The sequence below is a fragment of the Poecile atricapillus genome, chromosome 4 (assembly GCF_030490865.1).
Source record: "Poecile atricapillus isolate bPoeAtr1 chromosome 4, bPoeAtr1.hap1, whole genome shotgun sequence".
Lineage (NCBI taxonomy): Eukaryota > Metazoa > Chordata > Aves > Passeriformes > Paridae > Poecile > Poecile atricapillus.
The window spans coordinates 53,028,037-53,042,800 of NC_081252.1; the positions used below are offsets into that span (position 1 = coordinate 53,028,037).

At 44.6% G+C, this 14,764-nt stretch overlaps 1 protein-coding gene across 4 annotated transcripts in view; it reads right to left on the reverse strand.

Moving 5' to 3' along the window:
* Positions 1 to 14,108, reverse strand: part of LIMCH1 (LIM and calponin homology domains 1) — a 172,638-nt gene extending 158,530 nt beyond the window's left edge. For 3 of the 4 annotated variants that reach the window (XM_058837311.1, XM_058837310.1, XM_058837309.1), the window contains exon 1: positions 13,704 to 14,108. In XM_058837311.1, coding sequence (XP_058693294.1) covers positions 13,704 to 13,799 — 96 coding nt within the window. In that variant the 5' untranslated portion in view covers positions 13,800 to 14,108. The remainder of the gene's footprint in view (positions 1 to 13,703) is intronic. The other variant, XM_058837312.1, reaches the window with a different exon arrangement.
* Between the last annotated feature and the right edge of the window lie 656 nt (positions 14,109 to 14,764).

A 14,764-nucleotide genomic window follows, 5' to 3' on the forward strand; every position in this document is an offset into this window, starting at 1 on the left:
AAAAAGCAACTCTTACCAAAATCTGGCTTTTAAAGTTTTGGCTTGAAAATATTGTGGGGAAGGGGAACAGGTGGAAAAATGAGGGTATTTACAGTAAATTTTTATTCTTTGCTCACAGGACAATTAAGCTGGAACTCCAAATATGAAGAAAGTAGGGCAAATTAAAATATTTAAGCACTGTAGAATTACTGGTTTAATGGTCTGCCAAATGACGGCACGCTCCCAGCATAGAATTCTGGCTGCAGAAAGCCCTTAATCCCAATGAATAACTAACTGGGAATAATGTCAGCAAAACAGCTGTCAGGATGAACTGCTGTTCAAGTTGACTAGAGGAACAACTGCCTAGAGCTGGAAAGCAATATGTTCAGCCCAACCTCAAAGCAAAACCAGGAGCTCACTCACTCAGGGCAACTCACTCTAGTCAGAATTGCTATCAAATATTTCCAGTAGAAAGAGCTACATCTTGCCTGCAACATGATCAGGGCCTTAGATCCCCACTCCAAACAGGACTTTGTGGGGAAATGGAGATTTTACAGTGGATTAGACATGCCTGATCTAGCTTATATTCTCTGAAGTGCATGTTACAGGGTGTGTTCTCTTGAAGCTCTTTATCCAGACTGTTAATTCTCGTTTCTTCCCATCTCTTAACTAAATTTCTTAAATTTCTTTATTTCTGTACAATTTTAGAAGAAAAACCTTGAAGTTATATGCACCAGGAGATGAAGATACAAGGGGCATGGATGACCAGCTGCACATCAAGTACTCAAGAAAGCTCACAATAACCATTATCCTATATAAAGATATTTTAAGCCCTTAAGGCACACGGAGGCAGAATCCATGTGACAAATGCATCGAGTGCCTTTTGCCACCCATATTTCTGTGCATTAACAGATGGATTACTGGGAAGTCATTTACAGACAAAAAAAATCCCCCAACACTGCCCACACAAGTAGCAAATAAAATGGTCCAAAGCCCTTGAGTCAAAAGCCACATTTTAAGTTAGGTGGGCTGTTGATGAGCAAAAAAAGAAAAAGGCATTTTGCTTTACTAGTAATTCTTGTACTTGTAAGTCTCCTAAATTGTATTAGTTCAAATATTCTGTCACTGCAATGGGAGTGAAAGAGCAATAGTTACCCCAGTCCAGAGATTCCCAAATGTGCTCTTTCCCTCCAACAGCCTCATTAGACTTCTGGCAGGAAGAAATCATGGCTCTGAGGAGCAGGACAAGTGCACAGGTCAACACACATGGCTTTCAGCTCAGTCTTTCACGAGATATTTTCATGGCAACCCATAGATGCAATTGGTTGTGGAAGACTTGTCAGACAACAGCTCTGTTTGTCTCATGCCATTGTCCTAAGGAATTCTCCTATGATACTCCTCTGGACAACAAAGGACACAAATGTGCACATTTGAAGTGACCTTCTGCCCTTGCCAGCAGCTTTCTACACTGTAGAAGAGCCATTTTTCTAACTTGCTTTTTGTTGAAGAAATAAAAGCTTATTCTCAACAGAGAAGCTGCAGGAGTTTTTGACATGTGGAAGCATCTCAACTTTGTTGACTCTATCACATCTGCTTCAAGAACCATTTACAGCTTTCATGCTGCTGCAGTTCTAAGTTTAAAGCCCTCTCCCTCCTCACCAAACATAAAAATAGGAGCTTATGTTCTGATCTCTTCATGTGTTTTTGTGTATGAAATGCTTATGTTTTCCCTCTCAATCCTACAAGAAAACCTTGACCTGGTTGAAGTTGCATGCACTCAGAGATGTTCACTGCTCACAGTTAATACTGACAGTCCTTTCTCCATGAGCACTTTTTCCAACAGCACCTATTTCCTGGGTGTACTGGAGACCAGGTCAAGCCACAGGAAATCACTGCTTTGATGCTTCATGTCAGAGCTCCTCATCCTGTGCAAAGCCTGCCCCTGATGCTACTTGTGAAAATCAGCACCTTCTAGTCACAGAGCCCTGCACCCCAAGCATGCAATGATGGCATACTCCCCTTTCTCTACACAGAGACCCCCCTCATGGTCCTCCTCCTCTTGGGAGATGCCAAGAGACAGGAAAAAGGCAGAAAACAAAGGCTTTCAACACAGTTTGAGATTGCACCACTTCCAGCAAGTCTGCTCTGTCTTTGATCTATTGATTTGAAGGCCCTTAATGTGGGAAGCTGAAATGCATGTTTCTTCCACACTGTTTATTAAAAAAAAAAAAAAAAAATAGAAAAAGAAAAAAAGAAAACTAACAAATATTGTGGGTGGATGTACAAACCACAAATATCAGATCTGCCTATAACCAAAATATGCACTCAAGAGTTTTGGTTGAAATCCAAAAATAAAAAGTGCAGAATCAAAGCTATTATTCAGCAGTGCAACAGCAGAGACACTAGTGAACTATAATGAATGGAAAATATTGGACCAAATCCTGCAAGCACTGGTAGACACATCTTTTATTACATATTTTTATTATATCTGGAATGTCACCCAGAGCTACCCTTGTGAATTTTCATTTAATTGTCCCATAGCTATCTAAAACAGTTTTATTTACTTTCTCCTCTGAAGATAGTAACACGAAGCAAAATGAGTGAAAGGAATAAAGTTACAAAGCATTTATTACTAGGATGAATTTTTAAATAAAAATAGGGACCTTTTCCTGTTTAGGGTACTCCAAGAAGGTTCTCCCACCAATTGCAGTGCATCCTTCATAAACTGCATATCATTCACAGATCTGTTTTGATTATTATAGTTGGAGGGCATGCATAGCAAGTGAACATCTGCAAATCTAACTGAGGATTGCTTCCTGGGAGAAAATAATTATTGAAAGATAAACAAGGGAGGTAAAATTACTCCAGCTTCACCAGCTTTATATTTAACACCCTGTGCTCCATTTATGTCTCCTCACAGGACATATCTCACCCTTCTCTGTGCTGTGCCACTCTGAGAGTCTCTGGATGTCAGGAGCCTCAATGCAACAAATGCCTCTGCTGGAAGCACCAGTCAGCCAAGAAGAGCCACTACCTCCACTCTGAGCAGTGGCCATGCACCTGGGCTGTCCTCAGAGCTCGGAGCAGCCCTGCTTGCAGCCCTTAGTGCCAGCAGGCAGAAGTTGCCCTTCAGCCCAGCACCCTCAGCAGAGCAGTGACATGGGCAGAGTGGCTCTAGACTGAGGGAAGGAGAAAACAAGGTCCCAGAAAGACTGACATTCTGCATGTTGATAATTAAAGTGTTGTTGCTTCCCTTTGGAAGAGGCAAGATGTTTCTAATAAAGGATCATTAAACTTTGTTGATTTTCAGTTTTTAACATGTTATTCCAAAACTGAATGCCCCCTTGTTGAAATAAAGGTTGGTTTTGGGATGGGGTAGGATATTAGGCTAAGGTTTTATATAATTTCTCTTAACTCAGGCAAGATTCACCTATGTGACTCATTGATTATGACACCTTTTTTTCCCTTTCACCTTATTTATTTCAAGCGTATTTTTTTCTGGGAAACAAATTATTTTCTTGACTATCTTTAATTGATCCAAACACTGTCAGAAGACGGACACTGCACATGATTATTTCTAAATCCATAGCTTCCTTTTTCCAAACCACAACTTTAAAAAACAACTCATCAGAATCAGGAAAAGAGCAAACAGAAAAAAAAAATACTTACATTCCCTTTTTTATTTTTCTGTTTAGACTACATAGTTACATTTATGCCTCTGGACTGAAAAGATTTCCAGAGTTGTTTTTTGTTGCAGCAGTATATGTGAGTTAGCCCACTGAAATGAATCACAACAATCGCACAGAAACAAAGCCAAGGGATTCACGGCTGAACATCCTGGCACACTGGGCATCCCTGCCTGCACCAGCCTGACAGAGACAAGGCATCCACTTCTGCCTCTTCTCATCCCTCCCCCTTTCCCAAACAGCCATAAAATGCTCACTGACAAGTAGCAGACTTCAGCTAACATACCATGACTAAACTGGAAAAAAAAGAAATTGGATAATACAAGCAAAATTTTCATCAAAGGCAGGAAGTTAATATTCAAAACTAGAAATTCAGGAAAAAAACATGGGGAAGAAGACTTCAATGCATTTCCTCAGGCATGGAATCTTTCCTTCTCTGACAGCAGACTTAAAAAAAAAAAAACTCTTAAGAATTTTCTTGATTAGTAAAGTAGACATTTGGCCAAAGGATTTTCAGTATTTGTTGGAAGTAGAATTGAAAGGGAGTGTCTAATGCACCAATATCAGACATAAAATTCGCACAAGAAATTAAATCATTATGAGTTTCATAGTTGCCTTGAATATTTATGAGCAGGTGAAGACTGAAGTAAGAGGTTTGGATTTGGGAGTTATATTTGTTTCAAGACACTCAGCAAGATCTCTAACTTCCATCAGAGCCACAACCTGTTGTGATATGACAGCATAACTTTGCACATTTCATGGAGAACAGTGCTGGAAAAGCCTCACAAAGAGGTTTTAAACCTCAACCCCCTGTCCTCTGTAGCCATGCAGGCATTCTGCTCCCACTTGAAATCCGTTATTTACGGGCATCAGCCTCTGCTTTTGCAAAAGCAAGGTTGTGTTTCTCAAGACAGAGCAACAGTTAAAACTCTTTGTGCCAATCTGTGACCTGAATGCTCAACTACTAATTAATTTGAGTTTCTTGGCCTTCTGGCTTTAGTGGTAAGATCATTCAGAGCTTTTTCCTGCCACTCTGGAAGTACAAATGTCCCAAACTGGAAGACCATACTTTTCTTCATCCTCAGTTCACAATTCCTCCTTCCAAAAGTCATGTGAAAGAATTCAGATGATGCAGTGCTATCAAGCATTATCAATACCTTACATAAAGCCCTTGACCTGCATTTCTGTTGAATGTATGTATTAGAGCTAAAATAAATTTTTGGAACCCTTATGTATTAATCTTTCCACAGATTTTGCTTCCTCATTGTTGGTGTGAAAAACCTGAAACACAGCAATGTATCTCTGAGGAACTGCAGGTAACAGCTTAATTTATTTTTTAAATGATATTGTAATCCACCCAGACATTTGATTGCTCCCGATTGCAACACTCTGTGGAGATCTACCAACACCAAGAGGAAAGGAAACCAGAGGAAATGTATTTACAGTATCAGGATCAGGTCTCCTTGGTTTTGTGCATTACATAGGGTATGTGCAGCCACTTCCCATACAGCTTGGAGGTAACTGAAGGGCTGGGATTCATCTGAAGACAGTGGAAAAGACAGATGGAGGTAGAGAGAACTGGGTGTTGGAACAGCATAAGGAAAAAACCATCAGAGAGAACTTTTCCTTTGACGTTCTTCCTGGAACTCACAGTGGGGTCACAGATTGCAAAACTCCCTGTCTTATTTCCATCATGAACCAGGGATCATGCAGAACACCACTCTGTGAAGGAGCAATTAATGAAGAGCATTTCTCTCTTACCAAACTCATTCATCCATTCAGAGCAGAATTAAAGAATTGCTTCCCCTGCCTCCACCATGCTGCTTCTTAGCCTGTGAAGTGCTCTGTGAATCACTGGCAATGATGCCAAAGCCAAGAAGCCACAGCAGTATTATTTTTCAGAATCTTAGCTTGTCAAAGTTGATTTCAAAATCAAGCTGTCTTTGGTACTAGGCCTGAGACCTCTGAACAGCCGAAACCAGCAAAATAGGGTTTCTCTTCAAATGAACAAATGAAGAGGATTTTCTTCTTTCCTCATCAAACAAGAATTCACTAGACTACTACAAGTCAATTTTAACATCAGATACAAGCTCTATTATTAACTCTGTTATTAAGCTAGACATTTTTCAAGGGTAAGCATTGCTAGAAATAATCATCATTTATGCATACAATTAAAGAAAACCCCCAGTAAGCAGTAGCAAGTTATCCTGGAACTGAGCAAAGCTATTATCAAGGTAAAAGATTCTTATAAGCAACTAAGACCACAAACAAAAAGCCTCTTAAGGATTTAGCATGTAGATTCTCAAGAATTAAGCTTGTATGTCATCTTCTCAAGATCTGGAAAGGAAGGGAAATTTAAATTCCTTAATGGTCAATTATAACAGTGCACTGTGTACAATAACAACAAAAAAAAAAATTAAAAAATTCAAGCCAAGCCAAGGAAATTGGTCATTTTTACAGTTTCCTATAGTAAAACAGGTTTAGCAAAAAATAGTCAGATTAGAAGCCAAATATATTTCACCCTGCCTTGATGAGTTTCTACAAAGAGAACTCAATAGCATACCATGAAGATGACTGCCATAAGTCATAGCGGTATTGTTTTTGTATAAAGAAGGATCTTGCATACATAAACAGGCTCTTCACTACAATAACACAAGTGGTCTATAAAGTAGCACTAAAAATAAAATTAAGTGATGCTTATTCACCCACTGTCAAGGAGTTATAGATGCACAGAATAATGAGGATGGTAGAGACCTCAGAAGGCCTCTAGTCCAACCTCCTTCTATGTGCAAGGGCAGCTCTTGCATCTGACCACGCCATTCCCAAATTTGTCCACACAGGAACGAAACATTCCAGGGGTGGTGTTCTCCCAGCATCTCTGATCAACCTGCACCCATGTTCAACTGGCTCATGGTGAAGAAACTTCTCCCTATATCAAGCCATAATCTTTCCTGTTTTAATTTATGACAATTGTCTCATTTTCCTGTCACATACCTCTGTGGAGTGCCTGAATCTGTCTTCTTAAAAACCTGCTCACAGTTTTTTGTGATGCTGCTGCCATGTCCACACAAAGTCACCTCTCCTGAAGAAGCCCAGCTCCATCACGCTCTCTCTCATGGCAAGTATCCCAGCCCAGTTCAGCCTGGGGGCTCCCTGCTCCATTTCCTCCAGCTTATCAATGTCCTTCCCACAATCTGGGCTCCAAAACTGGGTGCAGTATTCCAAGAAGGGCCTAGCAAGTGCCAAATAGGAGCAAACAACCACTTCCATCACTACCAGCTCCGGAAGATCATGAAGGGGTAGGTTTTTCTGCTGCCAGAACACCACAGGCTTGTTCCTAGCCTGTCTTTCCACAGGTTTCCCCAGTCCTTTCCATCAGAGCTGCTGTCCCAGCAGGCAGTCCCCACCCTGTCCCAGGTACAGCAAGTACATCTATGCTGTTTACAAAATGCAAGGCACTAATAAGCAGGGATTTCTTCATTTTAAGCTGTAGAACATTACTGTTCTGTGTCCATTCTGACAAGGCTGTCTCAAGGACACAGGCTACAGCCCTGTCACCCATCTCTGTGATTAACATAGCTGAGAGAAGTTTCAGCAATCAATTTTAATGTCATGTTCCTGGTGCCATAGTATTTGTTGTACTCATTGTGATCTAAGCACCTGAGTGAGGCAAGTCTTCCTTCTTTAAGTGATAATATTGGATGGAGATGGAGGAGAAGAGGAAGGGGAAGGGGAAGGGGAAGGGGAAGGGGAAGGGGAAGGGGAAGGGGAAGGGGAAGGGGAAGGGGAAGGAGAAGGAGAAGGAGAAGGAGAAGGAGAAGGAGAAGGAGAAGGAGAAGGAGAAGGAGAAGGAGAAGGAGAAGGAGAAGGAGAAGGAGAAGGAGAAGGAGAAGGAGAAGGAGAAGGAGAAGGAGAAGGAGAAGGAGAAGGAGAAGGAGAAGGAGAAGGAGAAGGAGAAGGAGAAGGAGAAGGAGAAGGAGAAGGAGAAGGAGAAGGAGAAGGAGAAGGAGAAGGAGAAGGAGAAGGAGAAGGAGAAGGAGAAGGAGAAGGAGAAGGAGAAGGGAAAGCTTAGATCTTCATGGTGTGCATGCCAAAATGTTCATACCTTCCCCCATGCAGCTGTCCTTTTAAGTGACACGTTCACCCCATAAATGGCCTTTTCCATTAAAAAAATTGTTCTTCTTGGAATGTTTGCAGAAAATGAATGCACAGAATTTTTCACATATGGATGGAAAGCTCCCAGACTGCTGGATTTTCCAAACAAAAGATAATGCAGTTTTTATAACCTGATAAATCAAAACATTTTAGAAGCTAGAAAATTCTGCTGTATCAACCTACTATTTAAACTCCATACATGGAAAAGATTTCACCTTCCTTTCTGCAGGACCAAAATTTGCCTTAAAAAAAAAAAAAAATTAAAAATGTAGTTACTAGCAGAACAAGCACAGTGACATTGCATACCTGTGCTAGCTGGTCTCCACCACCAACTGCATAACAGCACCCCAGACTGGTGTTATGGTCAGATTTTTACCTATTTTAAAATTTCAATACTGAAAGTAGAAATTAATTCAGGTTTGAGACAATTAACACTTCAGTCCTGCATTTCCTGACATTATCCCTTCATCAAGAGTATTGTTGTTCTGATTATTTTCACCCCTGTGCCAAGCGCTACTTGTAACATGGCTTAAACAGATCTCATGACAAGGGAACTGGGTTCACATATACAGCCCAGAAGGTTGGCTGCCAGGCAACTGGAGTGGAAAAAATTTCTAGACGGTAGTAGTCTGACAGGGTCAGAGAGTTTGGGTGGGTTCTTCCACCACCATTAAATCAATTTAGCTCTCATTCTACCGAATGACTAACTGAGCCAGAATGAAGAGCATCCCATCTGTCCTGCCTGCAGTCCCTAAACGCTGCCCAGGAGGAGATGCAGAGATAGCAGTGAAGAATTCCTCTCTAAGTCCAGTAACTGTAATGACAGTAAAGTCATCCTGCATTCACATACATCTAGGGCCAGATATCAGACACAAACCTTCTGACTCTTCATGGTTACCTTACAAACACTGCAGGAATGATTCTTCTCTGATATGTGGACTTCAGCTTGTCCACATATCAGGCAAACTTGTCTAACACATTTGCATAGGCTTCTTCTAGTTTGAGAATACACTTGCTCACTTTAACAAATTTATTCCCAATACATTACATAAAGTATATAGGTAAGACACTCTTGCAGCAAAAGAAAAAGAGCTAAAAAGAAAGAAAGGCTGAGAAATTTGATCTGCAAACACTGCTTGGAGGCTCATTCAACACTATTTGATTAATAAAGCCACTCAGTTTTAGAGCTTGGTGCAACATTCTACACTTAAGTGGTTGTATTGCAATATCCTTGTAAAGCAGTTAAACTGAATTCTCTGGAAATGCTTGCTAAAGAAGACGTCTGTTTGATTTAATGTGCTCCTATCCAAATAACGGCATGACTGTAGTGGCACCCAGAAGTCCCAGTTTGACTATAGGCACCACCATTCTAGGAACTGTGTCAATGTTCAAAGGAACTGGAGTCCCTATTCAAGGATATTAGAATCATCTTCACAGAAGAGCAGATGTCTACACGTTTGGAAACAGAAACTCCTGCAGGTCAGTGAATCAGTCAGCTTCCCCAGTATATTTTTCCAAAAAAGCTTTATCTCTGGTGTTCCTCAAAGGTCATGCTGCATTCTGAAGACCATATAAACAAACTTGTGTATTACTCAGGTTCCAGGCCACCGCTGCAGATACTCCAAACAATTCTTTGACCATCAGGAAAGACTTGCTCAATGAACTACCTTCAACTCCTTTTAAGTTACATTTTTGCAGTGGGAACCTCTTCTCTCTGGCTGAGAGAGACACCCTGCAGAAACCTTGTTTCTAGACTGCTGCCTCAAGCAAATCACATGAAGTCTGTTTGCCCGAGTCTCTTCCCTGAATTGGTGTCTCTCATACTCTTCCATAGAGAAGGCAGGGCAGGAGTGGCCAGCCTATTCTGCTGTATGTTGTGACACGTCCAGAGCCACTAGGGAATACACAGAGTCCTACAGCTTCTACCAGAAGCAGCACCACAGCTACCAACTTAAAACACCACCTTAAATACACAAATCTAAAAGGTGATTTACTAGAAGGCAAAAAGAAGCCACAAAACACCAAGAAAACTTCTCTGGCTGGTAAATTTCTCCATAACACAAGAATTCTTGTGGGGAATGTATATAGGGGAAAAAGCAGCAGATTATTAGAGGCTGGTGGGGTTTAGTTTGCACACATCTAGAGGGAATGATAAAGTCAAGCACTGGTCATAATGGACAGAAAAACACAACCTGTTTATTATTGCCATACAACTATAAATGAAGTATTCTTATCAGCTGGCAAAGTTTCTAAGGAATACAAATCTATGGAAAAGCCATCTCTAATTGAACCAAGTCTCAGCAATGAGGAGAGAGCATGTTAATGAGGCGAGGCTAGGAGGCACGATGAGGAGATAACAATACCCTGAGGAGTTACACCAGTATTAAATGTGACTTTATTACCGTATTTTTCTCCTATGAGTCTTTACAGCAAGAATAACTGTTTATACAGATGTTCTTTCAACCACCAGCTATTCCAGATTAAACACACATATGGAGAACTTCGATATTTTAAGATTACAGGCCATCAGATTAAATTAGATTTGTTATTTTGCTGCAATATGCCATTAGGCTTTACAAGGTTGATATACTCTTTCAGTGAAACTGAGATGCGTTAATTGAAATGAGATACCACACCTTTAATAATGCAGACTGATGTAGCTCTCTCACAGGGTTTTTCATTCAGTGTCTTTATTTTAATTCCTCTGAGTGCTACTAATAAGGTGCATTTTATCATTAAGAGGGCATTCTTCACTTAAGTATTACATGCCAAGCTAAACTAAAATAATGGACTAGTTTGCTGTTACAAGAGGGATGCACAGTTGCTATTTATGAAAAATTAAGAAAGCCTGAACTCTGGTTTCCTACCCAAAGAGACTCACAATCAAAACTCCACAGAATTCCAAAATCCCACCTTCTGCAACACAGAGACCAAATCTATTACCACTTGAAATACTCTCTTACAAAACAGAGATTGTTAAAAATATAAGCAGCCTCGGCAGTAAGTCAGAGCTCTGGCCTTTTTCCCTGCTCAGGTGAACACCTCAGTGCTACTGGGTCAGAGCTCCAGGGAGAGGCAAGAGGATTCATACAAGAATCCACCAAACTTCAGTGTAATTTAGACCACCCTACACTGCAGCATCCAGATTAAAGTAATGCTGGCAGAGAAAAAGGAAGGCACCCAGAAGACCATCTCCGGTGAGAGGTGACAGACCCAAGGAGTAAAGACCCCTAAGACTTCTCAAGCAGTGGAATGGAAGTTCCTTGATCCTTGCAGATCTAAACATTCATCACCTAATGTCTTGGCTGCCCGTCCACAAGAAGAGGAAAAGCCTCCCTTTCCAGTTCCACCACAGGAGAAACGTACTGCAGACCACAGGGTGGATTTCTGCAGCCCTACAACAATAGTGACAGCACTCACACGAGGGTTTAAACTGGATGAGAATCGAACAAGCAAGTCACACAACTTAACTGTTAGAAATAAAAATGCACAGTAAGCTGAGAGAGTTTTCAATCTGTCCATTTCTACTTTAATTTCCTTGTATGGCACTATTTTACAGCCTAAGACAGGTTTTAAGCTGTTTTACACTGTCTCACTAGCCTGTCTGCTCTGTACTACAGGTTCGATAGCCCTCCTTGCAATCATAATTTCTTTTATTTTCATTTGAGAGAGATGCAATTTTAAATGGTCAAAAGGGAGTTGGAAGCCACAACACACTGGACATTTGCTAACATCTCTAGGCCAGAGAATAAACTTGTGAAAGACAAGTACAGAGCCAGCTGAAGCAGATGGACTTAGTAGCCAGACACAGCATGACCCTCATTTCTGCTTTTCATGCAAGTTGATAGGGCTTGGCACACTGGATGTGTTTATCACTTCCTATTTTTTATTTTATTTCTTTTTAAGACATTGCTTTTCAATAACTTTGTACTAGCATATCAAGTTCTGCATCATTCAGTCAGTTCAAATCATCCGTATTTAGAAGGGAGAATGCTGACCAGATTTTTGGAAGAGGTAATAACCCTCATGCTCCAGAGCTCAAACCAAACTGGGATTAAAAGGAAATACAATGTGTTAGGCAAATTAAGCCACATTTGCTTCACTGGCAGCTTCTTCCTTCTTTCTCTTAGTGGGAGCATCAACTTTGGGCATGGCTGGAAAGGCAGATGCTTCCCTCTCACACCCCAGCCGTGGCAATGCTCCAGGCTCCTGACACATTCCCCTCAGGCAAGGGGAGGGTTGCAAAATTAACAGTACATTACAGTTCTGTTGTTCATGCATCAAGCAGATGATGCTTTAAAAAGCGGAGGAAGCACAAGAAGTTATTGACAGCTTCCCCTGCACACATGGAACTCTTGGGCTTGCATGGAGGACAAAGTACTTAAAGAGCCCTCTTGCTCTGCTCACCAGGGCCTGCGTAGCACAAGAGACACACATGAGACCTCCTGCCACAGCAAACTGTGGAATAAAATGATCAAGAGAGAAGTTTCTGCCTGAGCCACAAGGTTCTGTTCTAATACTGGAAGACTTACAGTCCTTTAATTAATATTGTGCCTGGAGTGGCTGATGACAGCTTTGTTATCTACAGAGAGCTGCTTCACTATTGAGTTCTTGATCTCATTGGCAGTCAGTAGGACTCATGGTCACAAGGTATTTTTATACCATATGTATGATGGAGTCACGTGCCTCTTTGCTTTAGTCCTCTGTCATAAAGAAGGCTACAGAGAAACTGCTGTATTCATCTTCCCAAGGCAAATGGTGTTTATGTGCACTTCACTCTTCCAAGCTGCATGGTCACCTTTCCTTGGCAGAAAAACCCTCCTTTTCACATTCATCGTGGTTCCTCTGCCTCTGGTCCTATACCAGCCAGATTAATGTCATGTCAGGGCCAATTCCCTGAAGACTGACACAGCGTTACTTTTCCAATTGACACTGGAGCAAAACACCACAGTCTGAAATTCCCAGGGCTTCACAGAATCTTAAAGTCACAACGATTTTTACAACCTTTTGCCTAGTCACTTTCAGAAAAGAAAATCCACTGAGGCTTTCTAAAAGCTGCAGATTAAATTCAAAGCCCACAGCTGAAGGGAGCAGCTACCCTGGTATCTGGATTTATGCCACCTTCACGCATGTTCTGTACCGGAAATCAGATGGATAGCTATTTTAAGCGTCTCTATTGGCACATGCCAAAATATTTAACTATTAAATTTATCCCACCACCTGCCCATCTTTCCGTTTTACGGCGCGAGCAAACAGCAAGCACATCTATTTTATCTGCCCTGCTTGAACAGCCAGACTAAATACCTCTTCTTGGTCGGCTGAGGGACGGGAACAGGGGCAGCAGGGCTGTCCCCGGCCTCGCAGCGGTGACGGCCCGCCCCTCCGCGCACTGCGGAGCGCTACCTGCGCGGCCGCCAGGAGCCGGCGGGGCGCGGGGCCGGAGCTTTCCCGGCGGGGCGGGGGCCCCTGGCCGCCCCCCAGAGCCCCGCGGGGACGGGGCAGCGTCCGCTCCGTAGCTCCGCGCACCTGCCCGGCTCATGTTTACGGCCGTCCCGTTCATCCCAGCGCCGGGGGCGGGGAGGGGAAATGCGATTAGCAGATTAAGTTTGGAAGAGACGGAAGGGGGGCGGGGGCCCATCCAAAGGCGCGCATCCTGCGCGGGGGCTGAGTGGGGGCTCGGCCGGCCCCGGCTGCTTTCCCCGCAGCGATGAAAGCTGAGGAGAGCGGCGGGGAGGCCGGGATGGAGATCAGCGTGGAATAAAACGCCTACAGTCCCCGGGAGGACAGCGGCCGGGGGGCGGGGGAGGGAAAGGACACCGGGTTGTCCCGCGGGGCGTCCCCGATGGGTCAGGAGCCCGTACCCCTGCCATCCCGCGGGCTTACCTCGATCCACTTCTGAGCCTCGGTGAAGGCCAGCTCAGGCTGGGGGGGCTCGGGAGGAGGCTGAACCTCTCCCAGCTCCAGCCCAGGACTGGCCATCTGCAGGGCCCCGGCGCGCCGCGGCTGCGGCGGGGAAGAAGCCAGGCACCGAGTCGCCAGCCCGGGGTGAACCGCGGCCGCAGCGAGGGGACGCCGGAGGCCGCTGCCTGTCTCTCCCTGTCTCTCCCTGCCTCTCACTGCTCGCAGCCGCCGGGGCGGGAGCCGGGGGCGGCGGCGCTCCGCAGCCCGGCTGGCTGCAGCTCGCCTGCGGTAACCTCTCTCCGCCGGTGCCCCGTCCGTCCGCCCGCCCTGCCGGCTCGGTCCTCCCTCGCCTGCCGCCCCGCCCGCCCCGCCGGCGGAGCGGAGCTGCGCTGCGCTGTCCTGAGCTGCCAGCTAAAAATAAAACAGACGGGCGAAGCCGCTTTGCCTTCAGCCCATGCAAATGCCCGCGCCGCCGCCTCCCCGCCGCGAGCATCGCATCGCGGGCGGCGCTGCGACCGGGGGGAGGGTGGGCGGGGGACGCGGGACCCCGCGTGGGGACGGGGACGGTGATGCCAAGGCACTCCCCGCTTGGGGAAGAGCCGTTCCCCTCAGCCCGCTGCTCCCGGGGGAGGGGAGGTTCGATGGCGAGGCAGTGCACCCCCTGCTTTGGGGGGCTGCCGGTCCCCAACCCTCAGCTCTCGGAGGGCATCGAGCCGGGCACGGTGAATTGCTGTTTGCGGCTGCTGCCTTTAACACCTCATTAATCGATGCTGCTCCGCGGAGCGCCCCAGCATCTCTCCCCGCGGCGGGAAAGCGCGCTGCTCCTCCCCGGTCCCTCACACACCTGCCTGGGGACCGGGGGCTTCTGCACCAGGAGCCGAGCACGGCAGCTGCCTCTGGCGGCACTGCGGAACATCTCGGGCTGCTGAGGGGCGACACTGGCCTTGCAAAAACGCGTGAGGGTCAGCACAGGGCCGGAGTGCGTTAGCCTTCCTTGAAAAGGAGAGCAGGCATCAAGGTGTGCTTAAAAATATACACCGCGG